The sequence below is a fragment of the Dermacentor albipictus genome, unplaced genomic scaffold (genome assembly GCF_038994185.2).
Source record: "Dermacentor albipictus isolate Rhodes 1998 colony unplaced genomic scaffold, USDA_Dalb.pri_finalv2 scaffold_18, whole genome shotgun sequence".
Classification (NCBI taxonomy): Eukaryota; Metazoa; Arthropoda; class Arachnida; order Ixodida; family Ixodidae; genus Dermacentor; species Dermacentor albipictus.
This window is the reverse complement of record NW_027225572.1, coordinates 4352955-4376819: the sequence shown is the minus strand read 5'-3', so window position 1 is coordinate 4376819 and position 23865 is coordinate 4352955. Positions and strand designations below refer to the sequence as shown.

Sequence of the window (23865 nt, the reverse complement as noted above, 5' to 3'; positions counted from 1 at the left end):
ATGCTTAATGCGTGATGGGAGGCACTTACACAATGATAACACATTAAAATAAGCTGTACGCCTTGCAAAGTGTGTGTATTGAAGGCTACAAAAAAGTTATATCAAAGGCAAATCTGGTTGGGTACTTAGGAGATGATCACCCAATCAAAGATTTGACTGCAATAGAGAACTGCAATAATTATTCTCTATAAATTATTTTCCCAGTTGTCTGTGACATAATGGCCAATCAAGTTTGTGCCGTCACTTCACCAATCTTGTGAAATGAGTGGAGTAGTGAAGGACAAGAAAAAAAAATGGTCATGCAAGACCTTCGCTTCATGACAACACAGACAATTTTGCCAAATTGTATTATGTTCTCTTTCTTGCCAATCTTTTACGCAAAAAAAAAAAAGATATAACTGCATCTCCGAAGCTTTTTCCCACATCCGACAGTGCTGCTGGCATCACAAGCTCAGCATAACCATTGTTAACCTCCACACCACCCCTGTGATGGCAAGTAAGCTGCTCAATTCGCGACTGCAGTGAAAACGTTCATCAGCCTTGGTGTCCAGAGGCAATAGCTATTCAACAGCTGTTGCCACTCCAGTTGTGCACATCAAGTGAAGCAGAATCAGGCTACGCAACCTCTACGGTCTTTCGTCGCAAATGGAAGCACTGTGGCAGGAGGGAGCTTGCAATAGAGTCCCTGCATTAATACTAGTGGCCACCTGCTCCATGCACACCCGAAAGCCAACAGGTAGCACAGCATGCCACTCCAGAAGAAGAAGCGCAAACAGCTGGGCTGGTCAACTCTTGTCAATGTGGCATGAAACAGTGAGCAGTTGGCTCAGCAAAGGACAACATTTGTGCAGACCACAAAACTTTGACACATGCACTGCCTGCAATTTCCAGTCGACGGTTCCTGAACGCCTCTCGTGTATCCTTACATGGTAGTCATAGGAACACTCAGAGAGAGTGACCAAAGGAACATCTCTTTTAGGCAAACTTGCATAGAGAAAGCACAGCAAGACGACTTACAATGGCAAGCATGATCTGCAGTGATCAAATCAAACCCTGTATGATACGTGTGCCATTGTACATAGCACGACAGCCGGAGGTGCTCACTTTGATTTGGGTATTCATACTAATATACTACAGTCCATGCCTGTTACAGTGCACCCACCTACTCTGGGATAGGTGCTTCTTGTTTAGTTTGCTCAGTTTACATTGTTGATTAAAACTCTTCTGGGCTAGTTGCTACACAGTTTAAGAATGGCACAACACAAAATACACAGACATGAAGGACGGGACGAGTGCCAACTTCAATTAGTTATTCTGGAAAACAGATGTTGAAGTAAACATCAGGCGCATGCGCATACAGACAACATTCAGCAACAACGGCAACCAAGAAGGACTGATAACAATTTACATTGCTGTATCTAAACACTGCTGCTCATTGTGAAAGAGTGACAACGAAGCAAAATAACCATTTAACCCTTTGAGGGTCAATCTCTTTCGCCATATGCGACCACCCAGGGTCAATTTTTTTTTTTATTGCAGATTCCAATTCTTCTTAGGGACTTATTTCGAAAAAAATTACCGCAATTTTTCTAGGGTTACCGTAAAGTGAGTAAAAAATATTTTGCATTGGTATATATGTACTCTTCATTCATGAATATGAACAATAAAACAGGAAATAAACTTATAATCATTATAAATTTGATGCATCTTTATACACATAGTTCAAGGCTTTAAAAATGCACACACGAGAATATTTTGCAAGACTCAAATGTTCCTGCTCTTACACTAATATGTACATCCATAGCGTAATCGAAGTGCATAGGTGCGCGCACTCCAGAAATCTGTGGTTCTGTGCCTGCCAAAACAGCACAACGTGTGACAAACTTCCGCTAATCTTAATCTGATCACCAACCAGAGGCAATTAGTTTTCGCGAGTTTCAAAAAAAAAAAAAAAGCAACGGAAACGCATGCACGGCGGCATCCAGCAATAAACGAGCGGGAAAGAAGCGGTCGCTCTTTGAGCAATTAGTAACGAGTTAGCCATCAGTTTTGCAAGCGCAAGAAACCAACACTGCCCGCGGAACAAAAGCCGAACCGCCGCCCGCCCATGCAACAATGCGCCAGCGGTAGTATATAAATGCGTGGGGGCAAACTAGCGCTAAAACAAATCATGCAACAAAAACAAAGAGAGGGAGGCGCGCGAAAAAAATTCCCTGTATTCCCACATAGTGGCAGCACATCACAGAAAAGGCGCACTTTTTAAACGTACAGATGGCGGCGTAAATATATGGTGCCATCCATTTCGGGACTTGTTCGTGGCACCGTATATTTACGTCAATGACCCTTACGCCATGACCCATTGACAACCAAACCACAGGAAATAGAAAATATAAGAAATTTAAAAGCAACTAGCTCGGGTTTTGGTAATATGCATTCAAATCACATCAAGCTAATTGCAAACCTAATCTCAGAGGTTCTTGCAATTCTTATTAACATAGTGTTTAAAACTGGAACATTCCCACAAGAATTAAAACAAGGTAGAATTACTCCTGCATTCAAAAAGGGTGACTGTGCCTTCATTACTAATTACAGACCAATATGCATTCTACCCCTTCTCAGCATTGAACGGCTGGTAGAAAAACACTTAACTAATTGCCTATCTAAATTTAGTATTCTTTCAACATGCCAATTCTGCTTCTGCAAAGGCTATTAACCGAACGTGCTCTCACTGCCTTAATTGAACAATTAAAGATGGCAATCGATAAAGGCACGCATACTGGATTAGTGTTCGTAGATCTAACTGAAGCCTGTGATAAAAATAACCATTGCATTTTATCCTTTAAACTTGAATCTATCGGAATAACAGGTCCTGATTTAACTTTAATACAAAATTACTTAAAAGATAGAACACAAATAGTAACAATTAATGGTGTTCTTTCTAAATCAATGATAAACATTTGCGTGCCACAGGGATCAATATTTGGCACACTCATGTTTTTAATACATTATTACACACGAGGTGTTTAATGCAGGACCAGACGAATCTGGTTGATAGGCGCGGTTTAAAGAGCGGTCCCGCAGCAGCTTGGCTAACGTCGTACTCCTTTCTTCCCTCTGGTTGTCTGCGCGGCAGCTGCGGTTCATGACAGAGCTCGTGACATTTCCCCGCTGGCAGACGGGGACCGCCGGGCGAGTCAGGCATCTCGTGGGTTGTAACACCTCAGACGTGCGGTGTTACAACCGCACGTCTTCGGCCAAGGCTGAAGCGACATGCGTCACTTCAGCCTTGGCCGAGCGTCGTCCACTGCTCACGAGACGCACAATGTGATAGTTCACTTCGCTGAGGCGCTCCAGAAAAACGTATAGGCCGACGTAGTGGGCGAACTTCTGGCACAAGCCACGCTTCCGCAACGGCGTCCAGAGCCACACTAGGTCACCAGGATCGAAGTAAACATGGCGGCGACACCCGTCATAGCGTATCTTGGACCGGTCCTGCGATGCCAGGGTGCGTAGTCTAGCGAGGCGCCGCGCTTCTTCTGCTCGACAGAGCATCTCATCAATTGATTCGTTGTCATGAGCAAAGTAGGGAAATATGGTGTCCAGGGTGTAGCGCGGCGGACGAGCATAAAGAAGGAAAAATGGTGAGTAACCAGTGGTCTCGTGTCTCGCGGTATTGAAGGCATAGGTAATGAAAGGCAAGACCCAATTCTTGTGTCACTGAATCGACGTACATGGACAGCATGTTGACAAGCTTTCTGTTTGTGCGCTCGACCATACCATTAGTTTTTGGATGGTAGGGCGTAGAATGGCGGAAGCTACATGAACAAAGATGAAGGGTTTCTTCAACCACGTCCGCGGTAAACTGTCGCCCACGATCGCTGATTACCATGCGAGGAGGCCCATGTCAGAGTATAACGCGAGCCAGTAAAAAGACAAACTTCTGTAGCTGTGGCCAATGGCAATGCGGCAGTCTCACAATAGCGAGTAATGTGATCTACGCAAACGATAACCCAACAATTGCCCTTGGAGGATCGCGGGAAAGGGCCCAGAAGATCTATACCAACTTGCTCAAAGGGGACGCTAGAAGGGGGAACTGGTTGAAGCAGGCCGTGTGGCGCTTGTCACGGACACTTGTAGCGCTGGCATTGAGAGCAGCTGGTGACGTTTGTTGAGTGTTTCAGTGTCCCACGTGCTTTGCCAGTGGCCTCACAGTTTATTGCCTAGGAAAGGCTTTAAATCTGTAGCAGTGACATCTATGGAAAAACTTGATGGTTTGGTAGTTACTGATGTAGCTATACGATCAGCAAGCATGTTACCCTCGATTCCTCTGTGGACAGGTACCCAGTATAGTACGATATGTTGACGAAATGCATACAAAGTACACAGGATTGAATAAAGTTAAGTAAAGACAATGTTTTTATTTTTTTGCAGAGACTTTAAGGCTTTGACGATGCTTAACGGATCTGTAAATATGATAGCCTTTTGTAGTTTTAGTTCTTTGATGCGCCTTACAGCCGACAATATTGCGTAGGTTTCTGCTGTAAAGATGCTCGTTTCTGGGTTTAAGCAGCCGCGTTTCGTAAAGGATGGGCCAACTGCAGCATCGCTGTCTGCACCGCTGTTTGCAGACACTACATTACGTGGGAAAAGCTGCGACCGAGAATTGATAGAGGGACTTCATATCAAGAAGGGTCTGCAGTGCATTCTTTCGCAATGAGCAGAAGTTTTTAGATAGAGCAATGTAAATTGTTATAGGATCACCATGACAGGTGCCTGTTGGAAGGTGTTGCCTGTCTTAGCAGGAGTGTCTCGAAACCGGCTTCCAATCGAACAGTATCCACCATTCATAGGACTTTGACGTTTTGTAAAGACAACGAGCTTGTTCTTTTGGAAGCAGACAAAGAGGGGGGATTTGTTGTGCTCCCGAAGGGCATGTTTGGTGCTAAAGCCTCCGAGGCACTGAAGAAGAATTTTAAACCTGTTAGGAACTCTGAAACTAGAGTAAAAAGCAGGGTTATAAGAATGTGCATGTCTCTTAATCTCGCTAAACTAGCTAGGGACGTCAGTAGCGATTCAGGCGCCGCGCTAAGTGTTTTCTTTACTGCGAAGACACATAAACCCGGCATCCCATTCAAGACAATAGTTAGCGAACGTGGAACGTGGCCGGTTCAAGTTAGCTACTTCATTTTAAAGAGTTTAAAGACGCTTGTTATATCTGACCCCTTTGTTACAAAAAGCTCCGACGAGGTTGTTATTTTCCAAGAGCTAACCAGGACATAGGTCCGGTATTTTTGGTTGATGTAGATCTTTTCTACTCTGTTCCTCATAAAGATTTGTTTGTTGCTGTGAGGATGTGTATTGAAGAAAACGGCACCATTCCCTTCCAGAGTGCAGTTGGTATTTCGGTGGAAGATTTTTTAACTCTTTTAGAAACCTATCTTAATAGCACTTTTATCTGTTATGACAAACACTTCTATCTGCAGAAATGTGGAATCTGCATCGGCTCGTGCATTGCGCCGCTTTTGTGTAAAATTTTTTTAGCTACCATTGACAGAGCGCTTGATCAGGCGCTTGGGGGGGGGGGGGGGGCGTTTTTAAACATTTCAAAGTTTTTAGGTATATGGATGACTTTTTAATTGTTTTTAACGGGCAAGGAAGTTTAACTTCTTGTGACAGCATTCTAGCAGTTTTTAAACAACTTGGCAACGTGGTTCCTTTTACTCACGAACTTCCACTCAACAATTCCCTGCGTTACTTAGATCTACGCATTTCCTTTGCTAAAGGCCACGCGTGCTGGCAGTACTTCCCTTGGGCACAAAAGGGCTTGGTGCCATACGATTCCTCCCAGTCAAAGATTGTTAAACGAGGAGTAGCGATACTCTGCTTAGAATCGGCTCCCCGCAAATCGTGTGTGTACAAGATGCAGCTTGGCTTTGACAATCAGATTTCCCGTCTTAAGACGGCACGGTTCCCCGACTCGATGGCAACGCCAGTGGTGGAAACCCTCCTGCAGAAGGTAAAAGGATCTAGGAGCAAAGCAAGGGCGAGGACTACTATGGCCGTAAGACCTGAAGTGGTGCTGTATATTCACAGGGTCACTCACAACCTAAAAAAGGTGGCAGGCAGGTTTGGAGTCCCCCTTGTCTTTTCAGCCCCTTTTAAGCTGGCGCGGCTCTGCCCCTGCAACTCCCGTGATCCTAAAGGAAGGCAAGGCTGTGGCAAGAGCCACACCAAGCCGTATGCAAAATGCAATGGAGGAGTTGTGTACGAAATCCCCCTGGCATGTGGCAAGTCCTACATAGAGCAGACAGGACGGTGCCTGAATGATCGAGCCAGGGAACACGAACAAAAGTTAATGAAAGATGAATTGGCGCACTTGACTGCGCACTGCAATGCCTGTCGCTGTGCACCTCTGTTTAAGGAGATAAAGATTCTGGGGAGAAGCCATGACCAGACTGCACGCGAACTTATGGAGGCTTATCACATAAAAAAGAAAGGCCAAGACTGCGTTAGTGACAGCTCTATTAGATTGTTTCAATCGGAAATAAATTTTTTGATAATTGGTTGCCATGCAAGGCTGATGAGTGTTCTTGTTTGCTACGATCTGCCGTGAATAAAACAGTTGAAAGTTACCGCCCGTGCTGTTTATGTGTTCTCTCCCTCTGTCCCTGTCTTTATTTGCGGTCAATATGATATGCTGTTGTCTGTATACGCATGCGCCCAATGTTTACTTCAACATCCGTTTTCAAGAATAAATCAGGTGAAAGCTGGCACTCGTCCTTTATGTCGGTGTGTTTTGTGTCGTGCAATTCTTAAACCTGTCTATATTACTTCTGCAACAACTTTCACTTCTAATAGACCTGACTAAAATGCACTTGCCAGACTAAATTTTGGACAAATTTCATCTACACGAGGCCCACACAACATATTTTGCATCGGCAATGTGTGTATGTGTGCCATTCAGCTTTTCTGTCAATAGCACTGTCGTCTCGGCGTCAAGCAAGAAGGTGGTAAAATAACATTTGTGGAGTGGTGACAATATCCCAAATGTGAAGCCCTACCTACACCATCTTACCAGAGGCCTGAAAAGAAATGTTAGCATATTGATGAAGAATGTAAGAAGTCACTTCATCCCAGTTGGTGCGTGTTCAAGACAGTCAATTTCGCCTTGCAGATACTGCACAAGGTGTGCCTTTGTTTCACTTGTTTTGGGTTAACACTTCCTTTTGGCAAATTTTATGGATCAGAATATGAATACTCAGCTAAAAGTAACAGTGGTGGTCCGCTAGTTGTGTTTGTGTCATTAGCATAAATACAACTTTTTTTTTTTACTTCCAATCTTGATTGTTTTTGCGATTGCTTCCTGGTTTGCAATATTCAGACTACACAGCAGCATATACAATGTTTTGCCATTTTACAACATACCCCAACCCCAATTTCGGATTGTGCTGCAATGAGTACAGACTGTACTACATTATTCATGCTGCACATACAATTTCATTATGTGCCTGTCTTTATACTGAACTGTCAATAATTTTCAAAAACAACAAGTGCATCTGGCACCGCAGTGATAAGACTGTCCAAACTGGAGAGAAGTAAAACAAATCATGCATGGCAACAAAGCTCTCTTTCTCAGCTATGCTAGTGTAGGGTTTCATAGCAAAAAATACTTGATGAGCTGGTTTAGGTTAGGGCTCACACAGACAACCTACTGCTAAGCATAAGGTACTAAAATTAACAACACATTGTAACTAATAAATATAAACTTACTTTTAAAGCAGAGCTGCAATATTTAATACTGCTGCAAATTTACAAAACATCAATTTGCACATCATCATCAGCCTGCTTACGCCCACTGCAGGGCAAAGGCCTCTCCCATACTTCTCCAACTACCCCGCTCATGTACTAATTGTGACCATGTTCTCCCTGCAAACTTCTTAATCTCATCCACCCACCCAACTTTCTGCCGCCCCCTGCTACTTTTCCCTTCCCTTAGAATGCAGACCGTAACCCTTAATGACCATCGGTTATCTTGCCTCCTCATTACATGTCCTGCCCATGCCCATTCCTTTTTCTTGATTTCAACTAAGACGTCATTACTCGCGTTTGTTCCCTCACCCAATCTGCTCTTTTCTTATCCCTTAACGTTACACCCATCATTCTTCTTTCAACAGCTCGTTGCGTCGTCCTCAATTTAAGCAGAACCCTTTTCGTAAGCCTCCAGGTTTCTGCCCCATGCGCGAGTACTGGTAAGACACAGCTGGTTATACACTTTTCTCTTGAGGGATAATGGCAACCTGCTGTTCATGATCTGAGAATGCCTGCCAAATGCACCCCAGCCCATTCTTATTCTGATTATTTCCGTCTCATGATCCAGATCCGTGGTCACTACCTGCCCTAAGTAGATGTATTCCCTTACCACATCCAGTGCCTCGCTACCTATTGCAAATTGCTGTTCTCTTCCAAGACTGTTAAACATTACTTTAGTTTTTGCAGATTAATTTTTAGACCCACTCTGCTGTTTTGCCTCTCCATGTCAGTGAGCATGCATTGCAATTGGTCCCCCGAGTTAATAAGCAAGGCAATATTATCAGCGAATCGCAAGTTACTAAGGTATTCTCCATTAACTTTTATCCCCAATTCTTCCCAATGCAGGTCTCTGAATGCCTCCTGTAAACACGCTGTGAATAGCATTGAAGAAATCGTATCTCCCTGCCTGACGCCTTGCTTTATTGGGATTTTGTTGCTTTCTTTATGGAGGACTACGGTGGCTGTGGAGCCGCTATAGATATCTTTCAGTATTTTTACATACGGCTCGTCTACACCCTGGTTCCGTAATGCCTCCACGACAGTTAAAAACAGAATCTAAACTGCCGTGTTAAGTCCTCGTTAAGTGAGCTACCGCTGCAAGTGTAGATCCGCGCTTGAAAAACCCACAATAGGCTGGTCTGAGCTCTGCAGTTGGCACTGTAGCATTGCCTTGGAGAAATATACTGTCACCTAGGAAATGAGTTCCTTGAATACATTTTCGCGAACGAAGAAGTCATAAAAATATATCTGAGAGGAGCGTCATAAGTATACAGGCATAGGCAATGAGAGCGAACAAATGGAAACACTGCAGCAGGTGCCCGGACACCAAGCGAACTGTAACCGATGACATGCACAAGTCCGTGGCCCGACGTCACGCGAGCAGCACTCGAAACGCCCATGTAGATCGTTCTTGGGGCTATTAGTTCTGCGTTTTGTGCGGCTGTGTGCCACCAGGTGGCTCCACTGTGCAGACCATTCACATTTGCACCTCCTGCCCATCACGTAAAACACTCAGGCCCAGTGGACTAGTGCTTACGTTTACCTGAATACTGGACATGCCATTGTGGTCGTAATCCTTCCACATAAAGTGGTGGCCACAAGCGTACAAATCCTGGCGCCGATCGGGTACCGACAGTTTGATGCGCTGCAGCCACTCCGCTTATCTGCTGTCTTGCAGAGCGACACTACGTCGCAGCTTGACATATTATGGGCTGCAAACGTAGCAATTGACAACATAACAAGGGCAAACCATGGTGCTCTCGAAAAAAACTGAGACCGACACTCACCGCAGAGCTCTTGTCAACACGGAGCACGTTGTAACACAAGCAGACAACACTTTCTGTGTGCCGGAAGCCCAGAGTCTAGTGATAAACTGCCCTCAGGCATTTTCTTGCTGTTTCTCTTTTTATAGAAACAAATCAACATTACAGTTATTACAAACATTTGTTCACCATAAAGTTGGAAAAAGTATCAATGAAGCGCCCCGGGCAGCCAATCGGATAGCTCGCCCTACCGGCATCATATACCGTATTTACTCGCATAATAATCGCACTCGCGTAATGATCGCACCCCTGAATTGTGTCGTCAAAATTAGATTTTTTTGTTTCCCCTGTAATGATTGCACCCCAAACTTGCCACAGCGATATGTGGTGTGCCAAGTCTAGCTACTGCTACGTGGACGACTCTTCCAAGACAAACCAAGCGGTAAGCACGCACCAAACATTCTTAAGCAGACGCCTACTTCATTCCTTTCACCACTTTCCATGTTGAAACGTTATCTTTCCGTTCCAACGTTATCTAGTGAGGCGAGTCTAGCAGTGCTATTGGAGGAATTAGAGGGCAGTAAATGGGATATAATAGGGCTCAGTGAAATTAAAAGGCCAAAAGAAGCGTATACAGTGCTAAAAAGTGGGCACGTCCTGTGCTACCGGGGCTTAGCGGAGAGACGAGAACTAGAAGTCGGATTCCTGATTAATAAGAATATAGCTGGTAACATACAGGAATTCTATCGCATTAACGAGAGGATGGCAGGTCTTGTTGTGAAACTTAATAAGAGGTACAAAATGAAGATTGTACAGGTCTACGCCCCTACATCCAGTCATGATGACCAGGAAGTCGAAAGCTTCTATGAAGACGTGGAATCGGCGATGTTTAAAGTCAAAACAAAATATACTATACTGATGGGCGACTTCAATGCCAAGGTAGGCAAGAAGCAGGCTGGAGACAAGGCAGTGGGGGAATATGCCATATGTTACAGGATTAGTAGGAGAGGGTTATTAGTACAGTGTGCAGAACGGAATAATTTGCACATAATGAATACCTTCTTCCGCAAGCGGGATAATCGAAAGTGGACGTGGAGAAGCCTGAATGACGAGACTAGAAATGAAATAGACTTCATACTCTGGCACTAATCCTGGCATCATACAAGATGTGGACGTGCTCAGCAAGGTGCGCTGCAGTGACCATAGGATGGTAAGAACTCGAATTAGCCTAGACCTGAGGAGGGAACGGAAGAAACTGGTACATAAGAAGCCGATCAATTAGTTAGCGGTAAGAGGGAAAATAGAGGAATTCCAGATCAAGCTACAGAACAGGTATTCAGCTTTAACTCAGGAAGAGGAGCTTAGTGTTGAAGCAATGAACGACAATCTTGTGGGCATAATTAAGGAGTGTGCAATAGAAGTCGGTGGTAACTCCGTTAGACAGGATACCAGTAAGCTATCGCAAGAGACGAAAGATCTGATCAAGAAACGTCAATGTATGAAAGCCTCTAACCCTACAGCTAGAATAGAACTGGCAGAACTTTCGAAGTTAATCAACAAGCGTAAGACAGCTGACATAAGGAAGTATGCTCTCAGGAACGGAGGAAGCCTAAAAGCAGTGAAGAAGAAACTAGGAATTGGCAAGAATCAGATGTAAGCGTTAAGAGACAGCGCCGGCAATATCATTACTAATATGAATGAGACATAGGCAGTCAGCGGCAAGCCGCTTCGTCGAGCTAAACCCTGTTTTCATTCTTGGCAGGCCGGACTGGTGTATTGCTGAAGAGGATCGCGGCATTACGGCTGGGAACGCAAGCCCCTGGATTGCTCTATCATGCATGCATACACCTGGACGGCTGTCTCATCCACTGGCGGTCAACCACCGGCGGGCCGGGGCGCTATCACCTTGACTGATGATCACGTGGTACCTCACGCTGACTACATAAAGCCTGGAATTCTCGGGAAACGTTGCAGTCAGCGGCAAGCCGCTTCTTCGAGCTAAACCCTGTTTTCATTCTTGGCAGGTGAGTTCTCTGCCATCGATATTCATACATACCTATAGTGTGTTATGCCGCTGGCTGCAACAATGTCTTCTGCCTCTGCTTGTTCTGCCTGTACCTCTATTTTGGAAGGGAATTTTTTGTCTTGTTTTGATTGCAAGGGGAGTTTTCACCTTGGAAAGAACTGTTCCTCAGTAACTGAGAGCGCGTACGCAAAGATGTCAGTTACAAAGCGTGAGACTTGGACTTGTCCCTCTTGCAAACGTGTCGAAAACATTCAGCCAGACACAGGCTCAAACCGCGATGGCGTTTCATTCGCCAATCATTTTTCTGCAGTAAATGCTAAACTAGATCAACTGACGACAACAGTTACGGCACTTGCTACTAAGGTAGAAGAACTGCTTACGTTTAAAGCTACGGGGGAAGAGATGGCTGAAAAAGTCAGTGAAATTCAGTCTTCAATTCAATTTTTGTCTAATAAGTATGATACCATAATTTCTACCATGGAAGCTAACCAAGCGGAGATTACCTATCTACACGCTCAAGTGGCATCATTGTCTTCAATTGCTGTCACTCAGGCTGACTTGCTGGACAAACTAAGGAGCGAAGTAAATGATCTCGAACAATATAGTAGGAAGTTCAATTTTGAATTGCATGGGCTACCGCTCACGCCTAATGAGAATTTGAGGTCTTTTATGGGTGAGTTGGCCCAGCATTTAAGTATAACAGACTTTACATCTAATATGATCACTACTATACATCGCCTGCCCAGCAGAACGGATTCCATTCCGCCCATACTGGTCCAGACTTGCGATGTTGCAACAAAAGACAAATGGTTTAGAGCAAGAAGGGGTCTCTCGGGCTTGGTTCAAGCAGGGTCTTTGCCGCGGCTTTATTTCAATGAAAATTTGACGCGCCACAACAAGGATCTGTTCAGACTGGCTCGTCTGAAAGGAAGGGAAAAGGGCTTCAAGTTCATTTGGACAAGGAATGGCAAGATTTACGTCAAGAAATGTGAGGGCGCATCCCTCATCCGTGTAGAGAAGGAGTCGGACCTGGATAAGATAAGCTAACATGGCAGACACTGGCTCTCTGACTTGCAATAATTTTGTAGAAGTTTCGAAGTTTTTCAATACTTGCAAAGGTGATGCTTTTCGTGCCCCACATGTTAACATTCGCAGCGTTCGAAAACACTGGGATGAATTTTGTGCAGTCACGGCATCTACTCGTTCCGACTATGATGTCTTTGTAATAACAGAAATGAATGTCACAGCAGACAGCCTGAAGCATTACACGTTACCTGGTTACAGGTTGTGTTCCTACACGCGCCAAATACAACAGGGTGGGGGAGTTGCAGTATTTGTTAGAGATACCTTGATCGTAACAAAGCTAAGTTTTAGCTTTCACCACGCTGAAGTTATTGCCCTCCGACTAAATAAGCCTACTTTGTCATTGGTTCTGTTCGCTATTTATCGGCCTCCTTGTTTCAACGGTCGATTGTTCTTAGCCAAACTTGATCAAGCACTTTCGACTCAGTCACACGAAGATTACGTTTGCCTGATAGGCGACATGAATATCGATATATTACGCCCTGCAGTTGGCTTGGTCGCAGATTATCTTGATACATTGTCGAAATGGGGACTGCAGACTACTGTTCAAAAAGCAACGCGTGAAGAATACCTATCTGGCCGGCTTACCGCTTCCTGCATTGACCACATAAACATTCGTGCTCCAGCTTTGATCTTGCAATCTGCGGTTGTGGAAACAAAACTTCCGTAAAGGCTACTCAACAATAGACCATATTCACACTATCAATCAAGTGATAGAGAAATGTGCAGAATATAACCAACCCTTATATATTGCTTTCATTGATTACGAGAAAGCGTTTGATTCAGTCGAAACCTCAGCAGACATGGAGGCATTACGGAATTGGGGTCTAGATGAGCCATATGTAAAAATACTGGAAGATATCTATAGCGGCTCCACAGCCACCGTAGTCCTCCACAAAGAAAGCAACAAAATCCCAATAAAGAAAGGCGTCAGACAGGGAGATACGATCTCTCCAATGCTATTCACCGCATGTTTACAGGAGGTATTCAGAGACCTGGAGTGGGAAGAATTGGGGATAAAAGTTGATGGAGAATACCTTAGCAACTTGCGATTCGCTGATGATATTGCCTTGCTTAGTACTCAGGAGACCAATTGCAATGCATGCTCACTGACCTGGAGAGCCAAAGCAGAAGGGTGGGTCTGAAAATTAATCTGCAGAAAACTAAAGTAATGTTTAACAGTCTTGGAAGAGAACAGCAATTTGCAATAGGTAGCGAGGCACTGGAAGTGGTAAGGGAATACATCTACTTAGGGCACGTAGTGACCACGGATCTGGATCATGAGACGGAAATAATCAGAATAAGAATGGGCTGGGGTGCATTTGGCAGGCATTCTCAGATCATGAACAGCAGGTTGCCACTATCCCTCAAAAGGAAAGTGTATAACAGCTGTGTGTTACCAGTACTCACACATGGGGCAGAAACCTGGAGGCTTACGAAAAGGGTTCTGCTGAAATTGAGGACGACGCAACGAGCTATGGAAAGAAGAATGATGGGTGTAACGTTAAGGGATAAGAAAAGAGCAGATTGGGTGAGGCAACAAACGCGGGTAAATGACATCTTAGTTGAAATCAAGAAAAAGAAATGGGCATGGGCCGGACATGTAATGAGGAGGAAAGATAACCGATGGTCATTAAGGGTTACGGACTGGATTCCAAGGGAAGGGAAGCGTAGCAGGGGGCGGCAGAAAGTTAGGTGGGCAGATGACATTAAGACATTTGCAGGGACAACATGGCCACAATTAGTACATGACCGGGGTAGTTGGAGAAGTATGGGAGAGGCCTTTGCCCTGCAGTGGGCTTAACTAGGCTGATGATGATGATGATGACTGTCCAATTGAGGCAGGCGAGGGTTCAAGTTTCTACCAGACAACACCCTCTACCCGTTCCACCCGTTCCAAGATGCCATTGCTGCCGGCCTCTTCCACTCAGCGCATGCACAGACGGACCTACGCGATGAGAGAAGTCGGCGGGAAGTGGAAGGTAAGGAGAACACATGTGCGAAAGCGCAACGAGGACCGGAGGGAGAGCAAATGAATGAATTAGACCCCCAGCATCAGTGTTGGACGGTTTGTCTCGTGCGAATGAGTTGCGCGGCGTTGCCGCTCCTGTGTATCTTACTTCGTGGTGCAAACTAAGTATGCTGTAGTAATGGGAGACTTCAATGCAAAAGTGGGGAAAAAGCAGGCTGGTGCACAAGCAATTGGCAACTATGGTGTCGATTCTAGAAACGCTAGAGGAGAGAGATTGTTAGAATTCGTGGAAAGGAATGAGCTGCGAATAAGGCACACCTTCTTAATTTAAGCGCAGCAACAAAAAGTGGACCAGGAAAAACCCTAATGGTGAGACAAGGAATGAAGTTGATTTTATACTTTCTGCCGAGCCCAGCATAGTGCAGGATGTAGAAGTGTTAAGTAAAGTGCAGTGATCATAGGTTAGTGAGAGCTAGGATTCACTTCAGTTTGAAGAGAGAGAGTAAAATTGGTCAAGAAGAAACAGGCCAACCTTGATGCAGTAAGGGTAAAAGCAGACAAATTCAGGCTGGTACTTACAAACAAATATGTAGCCTTAGAATAGAGAGATGAAGATAGAGCTAATACATGAAACCGTAACTTGGATGGCTTCAGAAGCAGCAACTGAAGTGGGAGACATGGCACCAAGGCAACCAGCAGGCAAGCTCTCCCAAGTAACAAAGGAGCTAATAAAGAAATGACAAAGAATGAAAGTGTCCAACTCAAGAGATAAGATAGAATTCGCGGAACTGTCAAAACTGATCAGGAAGGAGAAAATAAGGGATATGCGAAATTACAACGCGAGGAGGACTGAGGAAGCCGTAAAAAATAGATGCAGCATGAAATCAGTAAGGAAACTTGGCATACGACAAACCAAGATGTATGCACTGAAAGATAAGCAGAATAATATCAGCAATTACCATTAGTCGAACACAATTACCAAGGCATAACAAGCATTCATGAGCATCTATAATTGTTTGCGACATTGTTAAGGCAGCCTATACTTCAGATCAGAAGATTAGACATTTTTAGTTTAATGTTAGTGTAACAGTGGGGTTAAGGAAAATGGCGTTACGGTTTCACAAATGAACTTTGCAGAAAGTGAGTTTTAGTATAGCGTGACACCGTAGTCTATGCTATTTCATTACACTTTGAAATTCGTGTACGTAGTGCACCTAAGTGATTCTATCTGTGTGTGTTTGGAAAGTGTGAGAGGCAGTACAATAGAAACCAGACGCGTGTTGCATTTGTACTTTCCATGTCCACCAATCTGTGGCAAGGTCATGTACAGGCTCGTCCACTCTTAGGGTGAACACGGCTCACCGTGGCCGAGCTCCGCGGGGCGCCAGTGCGTCCGGCGCGGTGGCGCATCGAAGCAAAGCGGCGCAGGCGCGCACAGACCTCAGGGAGGTGCTTCGCGTCATCTGCTACAGCGCTGGAGCGCGCAGCTCTGGCTTTGCTGTAAAGTACACTTCGCTAGACCCACGTGGCTGAGCGACCGAGGCGGCGTTGCGGGAAGGCGCACTTCACTAACGGGAGCATTTTCCAGCTGGCTTGGTTTACAGCTTGTGAACAGCCTGCTTAATCAATATACATTAACAGAAACAAGCCTCTCACCACATAAATCACTTAGCATGTTTTTATAAGTGACGAGTGTAAAAATACAGTAATTTTTTGCGCTCTTATTAGGCTGGGGCATGGAGGCGACGCTTGATAGTCGTATCAGAGACACCACCCAGCCTGAGGCGGTTCTTAATTTCCCGAATGGTGGAGGTCGGGTTTGCAGCAGCCGCCACAACAATGGTCATGTATTCAACTTCAGTGGTCACTCTTTGCCGGGATTTATGGGAAGCATCCGCAATTCTTCCATCTTTCTTGTAAGCCTGGACGATTCGATTCACAGTTTTCAGTGGCCTTTTTGTCATCTCCGATATACGCGTTGAGAATAGTTTTGTAAGCACAGATCTACAATGCGTCGTCTTTCTTTTTCCGGTGCCCGCGACATGGCTAGTTTCCGAAAGTGCACCGGGGAAATAAAATTATCCTGCACTGTTACAGCGATTTTATCGCTGAAGTGCCATGGCAACCAGCAACCGAATAAAATGCAATTCATCATGCAAGCCGACAGAAATGCGTTTAATGGAAACACCTCTGGTGTCTTTCGATTTGACGAGTCATCCCAGAATCTAACTCGTGAGCGGCCAGTCACTCGCTTGAGGACCCATTGGCTGCAGCGCATCATCATATTATGCTAAGATGGGCTAGCGTGACCTAAGCAAAAAAAAAAAGGGTAGGGGGGCTCGGTGGTAGATCCGGCTGACGCCCATGGTCAGTTAAAAAGTAGACTGGCCCGACCACAGCAATATGGCTTGGGCCGGGCTTCGCTTTTACAAATGTCGAGCCCGTTTGCCGACCACCGGCATGCTGACGGTAGACGACACTGGGCTGGCCTCATGACCGCCAGTTTAATTATCGTGGCCGCGTTCGTCGAACACACGGACCTGCCCCTTCTCCACGATGGCAACAGCATCACTTGTTCGCGGCAAGGGTTCCTGTGCCATATTCATATTTGGGTTTTGCCCACTCTGCCTCGCCCCCCCCCCCCTCAACCCCTAAAGAAAGCGAAATCAATTCCTCCTTTTCTCCAAATTTATCCGATGCCCACCTATATGGCGTAACGCAGAGGCCATGTGTCGCTTCGGAACGTATACCGCACAATTAACAGATTATTATATGCTAGTGAGAATATGCATATGACCTATTCCGAGGAAGTACTCAAATGAAATAGAAGTGAATAACGAATTAATTGCCCGGCAAGACGTAATTTAAGCTAGAAAACAGACATGTAGATTATAGATTTTCCACTCCAATTACCTATTCAAAACGGACAGAAACAGCATTCGCATGCGGCGTGCATTGACTCTAAGGAGAAAAAAAAAAACAACCAAAAAAAACGACAGCGCCACATGTTTTACTTCACCCAATCAATGTAATCAAATAATTGACTGACGATTCCTCTAAATGAGAATGTTACTTCTCGCGTCAGGTAGCCGTCAAAGGACTGGCACCGCTTCGGTGATTTTACCCAAACTGTGACAACAAAAATGAATTGTGTATTTTTATAGGATGTAGATAGATGAAAAGCGGGAGTAAAATTGCTGCCAAATCAGTCGCTATGCCGAGGAGAGCACTTTCCTGCATCGCGTAAAGCGCTCCATGCACCCCTACCAGCGACATTAATGCGTCAATAAGAGAGTCGCGAAGTAGCGGATGTCACTTCTTAGTTGCTGTTGAATAATATTATTGCCCTCCTTAATGGTAATATCGATGACAAACATGATGATGCATGATTGAACAACCGCTCTATAACTTTCTGTGGAATTTATTGCGGGTTTCGGTCGCTTTCATAGCTCAATTAAGCAAATTCGTTCTGGCATCAACACATGTGCGAAACGGCGCGCTAGGCTCATCACATGATGACTCCAACGAAGAAGAGCGCGCCTAATAGGTTTCTCGGTATGCACTGCACCAAGTGCTGTGAGAGTAAAATAAAATGGCCCCAGCCTAATAAAGAGCGCCAAAAGACGACCGTATTTTTACCCTCATCGCTTATTAAAAACATGCTAAGTGATTTATGTGGTGAGACGCTTGTTTCTGCTAATGTATATTGATTAAGCAGGCTGTTCACAAGCTATAGACCGAGCCAGATGGAAAATGCTCCAGTTAGTGAAGTGCGCCTTCCCGCAACGCCGCCTCGGTCACTCAGTTACCTGGGTGTAGCGAAACGTACTTTACTGCAAAGCAAGAGCTGTGCGCTCCAGCGTTGTAGCAGACGACGCGAAGCGCCTCCCCGAGGTCTGTGTGCGCCTGCGCCGCTTTGCTTCGATGCGCCACCGCACCGGACGCACTGGCGCCCCGTGGAGTGCGGCCACGGTGAGCCGTGTTCACCCTAAGAGTGGACGAGCCTGTACAAGCAGTACAGGCTGTCTACAAGAGCCTCCTATATGGCCTCCGAGATATTCTGATCTCGGAGGCCATATGCAGTTGTCACGCCTATCTCCTAACTTCACCAATGAGTGGGGCTGACACCTTGAAGGTTTCTCTCATTAGGCATTGACACGTTCGAAACGAGAAGCGATCTCAAAAACTCCACAAGGTTATCCCTAATACTCAGTCATCGAAGCAGCCCGAGACTAAGCGAAAGCCATTTACACAGTCGCGAACGAAGCGAATTCTACAAAAGCAATGCCAAATTGAGTTCGAAGTGGGCTGCTGGAACCGGCGCCATGTTTTAAGTAAACCGCTCAAAGACGGTAACGTGAAATCCGAGAAATAGCGTGCGTAAGCTAATCGCTATGCATAGTTCAGCATTCTGCCCATGCGCATTTCAATCCCACTGTCCTGCTAAGCCTGCTATTATGCTAAACACACTAAAATAAATGTGTCTATTGACAAGCCAAGAGAAGCTTCCGTGTCTTCACTGCTGTCATAAAAATTGTGTTGACGAGTCGACAAAAGCGAAGAAACGCTAGGAGCACTGGTGATCAGTTTCGACGATACCTACAGTGAAAGTTTTATTTTTCCAGACTCTCCAATCTGCCAAAAATTGTCACATCTAACAAATAGTTAAAGTTCAGTCATCATTTAAGATAGTGCATGATGTTGCTCGTAGAAGAATTCCAATGGAAATGTTTCAAAACATGTAGAAAAACTGTTGATCAATTTGTTGGACTTCAATAGGTGCGGCAACGAAAGTGTTTATGACAGGGATTCAGAATCCTGCACGTAGTTTTTGCAAACAAAAATTTGCTTTGCAATTGTGAAAAATAGAGAAGGCAACGTAGCATTTGCATATGCTACCACTGCAGCCAAGTTTGACAGCCCATACCTTCATCTTGACTAGATCTTTTAACAGGGCACGTACAATGAAGTGTAGTAGGAGCCCTTACATTTAAAAAAGATTAAATTATTGGCGTCTTATCCAGGGCCGCAGCAGATTTTGGCCACCCGGGTGCACACTCAAAGTGAAGCATCACAATCCATCAGAATGCTGTGAATTAAACCCACTCAGCAGCAGAACACTGGTCAATAAATAGCCAGCTTCGTCCTATTAATGATAATATGCAGATTCTATGGGAAAGTGTATACGCTTGCGTTGCACCAATGTATAACACTGCTAGCATGAAAGACGAGAGTGAATGACTTTTTTTATTCCTCGATGAAAGTGGATGATCGCTGCTTCCCGTACCCATTCACAATCTCTAGTGAGCAGCCATTCCTGTTTGTTCTATGTCAAATGCTGACATTCTGCTTCATGTTTGACTTATCACATTCCAAAACATGTTGTGCCACATGGCGAATACAAACGATGCTGCTTCTTCGCTTGAATATGTTATGGTCCCATGGCTACCGTAGAAATGTCCTCTGCTTACACAGCGCACCTTTACTGTGACGTTTACTGTGCGTTTACTGAGCCAAAAAAACCACGATCCGATTACGAGGCATGCCGTAGTAGGGGACTCCGGAAATTTAGACCTCCTGAGGTTCTTTAACATGCACCTAAATCTAAGTACACGGGCGTTTTCGCATTTCCCCCCCATCGAAATGCGACTGTCGTGGCCTGGATTTGATCCTGCGACCTCGTGCTTCGCAGCCAGACACCATAGCCACTAAACAACCACAGCGGATACCAACGCAGATGTGCTTCCTCTCCAAACTAATGCAAGCATGCCAAGATGTACGTTTCACTCTCTCTGCACTGTGACATAAGTATGCAATCAGATGAGACTTCCCTAATGCCATAGACTTAGCATAATCAACTCTAGGGAACAAGCTCTCCATAACAGCCAGGCATTGGCAACATCACGTGCAGCCCCATGATAAAACTATGTTGGCACACAACATGACTGCATAGTGAGGTCGAACAATAAAAGCTCACCCTACTGAAATAAGCTATTGCCATCGCAAACATCACTTACAGCACATACATAGAAAGGGACCAAAAGAACGATAAAAAGAATGACGTCCTTTTGGTCCCTGTCTATGTATGTGCTTGTAAACGATGTTTGCAATGGAATACCAACTAGCCCGTACCCAAAACCCTGCTTCTGTTTGCCATGTCTAGTAAGTGTAAAGTTGAGTTATTAGAATATAAGTCAACAGCAAGCACAGACGAGATACGATTCAGACAAGCCACGCGATTGGACATGATCCAGTGCCTCTCTGAATGTGATGGCACCATCTAGTTAAGGCACCTGCAAACATACTGTGTGAGAGGGTGCATTCTACACATACCCATCAAATCTTGCACGCCTGTTTCATTAACGTCAAAGATGTGGGAACAAAATGGGCAAATTTATTCACTTCATGAACCACTTCATGAAAGCGTCGCTTAACATATGTTACCAAACTACCAGATTGTCATTAATTATTTCTAATATGTCGATTGTATTTTCATGCTGTTTTTACCTTTGTTGCTAATTGTATATTCTATATTTTTATACATGTTACAACAGGAGGTCCCTCCCCGACAGTTCTTACTTTGGGACCTTCTAAAAATAATTTAAAATAAAGTCCATTAGATCTGCATTGTGTATAACAATATTTACACCTTGCTCTCAGTTACAATGATAACTTGAGAATATATAGAGAACCATGTCATGGCCACTTAAAAGATGTGGCTGAAGTCTTCGCTAAGTGTTACCTCAAATGTCTAAGAACAGCGACACATGGAATCTATGCATGCCATCACATGACCCGATATGATGCTTGATAAAAAAAAAAAAAGGAGGGTCTCAGTATATGTACTTTTCTTTTCTGCAGTGTTGATCTACAATTACAACACCAAAAAGCAGGAATCTAAAGTTATCTGGCGACATCAAGAGAGTCGACGTGGAGTTGAGCTCTTGTTTTACTGTGTGTCGTATGACTTGGCACACATATATACACGCGTGGTCATTGTAAATATCAAGGGACATCACTTAAGGTTACCTCCCATTTACTGCAAGTTAAAACCAAGCAAAGGCATGGCCATGGAAACTACACCTATGGCAGAATACTGCGAGGTGTTAACATAGCATGTTTAATGGTGTCTGTGCTACTTTCATGTGCTACACATGAACAGGCGTCATGGTCAATTTTTTTAACTATAGTACTCTGACGCCCTGATCTAAATTATAACAGCAGGAACACATAGTTTGCCTTAAAATTTTATTTACTGCTCCTTCATAAATGAGTTTAACAGCTGGCTAGCTTTCCATCACCTGGAGTGCCTTTTCTGCATCCCTTGCCCTTGTTGTGCCAGTACAGAATCGTAACAGATGTAGTATACACATGAAGGAAAAAAAAAGAAAACTCAAGAAGAGACACTTGCACACTTCCCACATGTACAGGGGAAATTCAAAATGTCTATACAACCAAGTGTTGTCCTATCCCAGCCTTAGACGCTGCGAGAAAACTCTTCTTGGCTGTACAGAGACACGGCACTACTGCCAGCGCGCGCACAAACACAAAGCCGTTCATGGGTACACAAGACACAAACACCTCATCGCCAACTTTGTGCAATCCATTAACGAACCAACCCTTCGCATCACTTCACGGTACGAAGTCACCCGATGCACTGTTCAGATCTGCTGATCAAACCAAACAAGAGTCCGGAAGGCATGCTCTACGATATACGCATGTCAACCAGTCAACGTTTCGACTGCAATAATTTACGAACAAACGCATTCTGAAGACACTACGTGCAAAGCACTGCGAATGGAAGCAGCGCTAGGAAAAGTAAACATGTCTGTACACGATTACGTCACAGGGTCGATGTAGGCACCACACGTGGCCTCCCCGGAGATGCGACGACCCATTCGAAGAAGCAAAAACAAAGCATGACCGCGTACCTTTCTTCAGAGCCACCTCAGTGTGCCTCGAATTCATTTTGGCGTCAGTCGGCGGGGTCTTCAGCGCTCCTACAGCAGGCTGGTATCAACTCTCTGCGTAATGTAAGCCACAAATTAAAAAGCGCAACCGAACCTGCATTTCACGCAAGTACGCACAAAAAGCCACTCCTGTGCGACTACACGCTCACCGGCGACTTGTGGGCGGACATAACCTCCCAACACGAGCACGTTCCGATCCGGTAACCTATTTAAAACAGGATTCGCGGTGCTCTCGGCGATATGCCATTCACATTTTGATGGCATCGTGACTGGGATAGGCCATCTAGGCTACAGAACACACACTGCTCGTGCAAACTTAGCGACAGTTATAAACCTAGAAATACAGAACACGCAACCAAGACGCTGCAATAAGTTCTGGTAGCGTGAGGACGTAAAGCTACCGGAAATGCAGGCGTAAGCCTAACGCGCACCAGCATTCGGCGTCATTTGTTTTGTTCACCACATTGCACGCGCTTAAAATGCAAGGAAGTGAAATCAGGAAGCTTACCGTTGTACTTCCAAACTACGTGGTACCCAGTTAGCAGCTTCATAGGTGACCGACAATAACACCCAACGGAGAGCCCCAATCCCCAGTCCGCCGCGCTGCTCGCAGTGTCCGCCATTTATTCTCTGACAGTCGTGCGCCACATTGCCATTAAGTGGCGCCATCTAGAATGCATGACGAGAACCAGCGCTGTTGCAAACTTACGGAAGACGGCGCTACGTGCAGAGCTCTTGCTTAGAGCAACAGAAATGGAACGAATTTTGTTTTGTTACTTGAAGCCAATAGCAAAATTATTCGCTTTCACATACGACAAATGTTGTACACTGCTGTGCACATTTTCGGCGTGAAAGAAGGGGTCTTTTTTTGCTGGAGTGCCAACATTCATAGCAATAGAAACACACAAATATATATATATATATATTTTTTCAGTTTTCCACACCATATATGAATTTATGCTTTGAGATAGCAATTCAAAAGAGTCTGCGAGCACGACTCGGCTTGGTATTCGTGTAGCTCGCACTTTCGTGGCACTGCTTCGACGCTCAAGTGAGCCTTCAATTTTTGCTTACTTTAGCGTGCTCATAGTGAGTAGCCGCTTCGCAAGCTAATGCACGGAGGTAATGATGAAGTGGGACCATTATATTCACGTCACTGAAACATCTATGCATTTCGCTGGATCTGCTACTGCGGCCACACATTGAAGAAAGCGAAATGGAAAATTGATTTAGGGGCCCATT

The 23865-nt window shown here is 44.9% G+C and overlaps 1 protein-coding gene across 1 annotated transcript in view; it reads right to left on the bottom strand.

Annotated features, from left to right (window-relative positions):
- Nucleotides 1-23290, bottom strand: part of NC2beta (negative cofactor 2beta) — a 46725-nt gene extending 23435 nt beyond the window's left edge. Inside the window, exons 1-2 of the mRNA XM_065440589.1 lie at nt 23132-23290; nt 22585-22677 (exon numbers count right to left, since the gene is read on the bottom strand). Of these exons, the coding sequence (XP_065296661.1) occupies nt 22585-22621 (37 nt within the window). The 5' untranslated portion in view covers nt 22622-22677; nt 23132-23290. The remainder of the gene's footprint in view (nt 1-22584; nt 22678-23131) is intronic.
- Nucleotides 23291-23865: the final 575 nt, after the last annotated feature.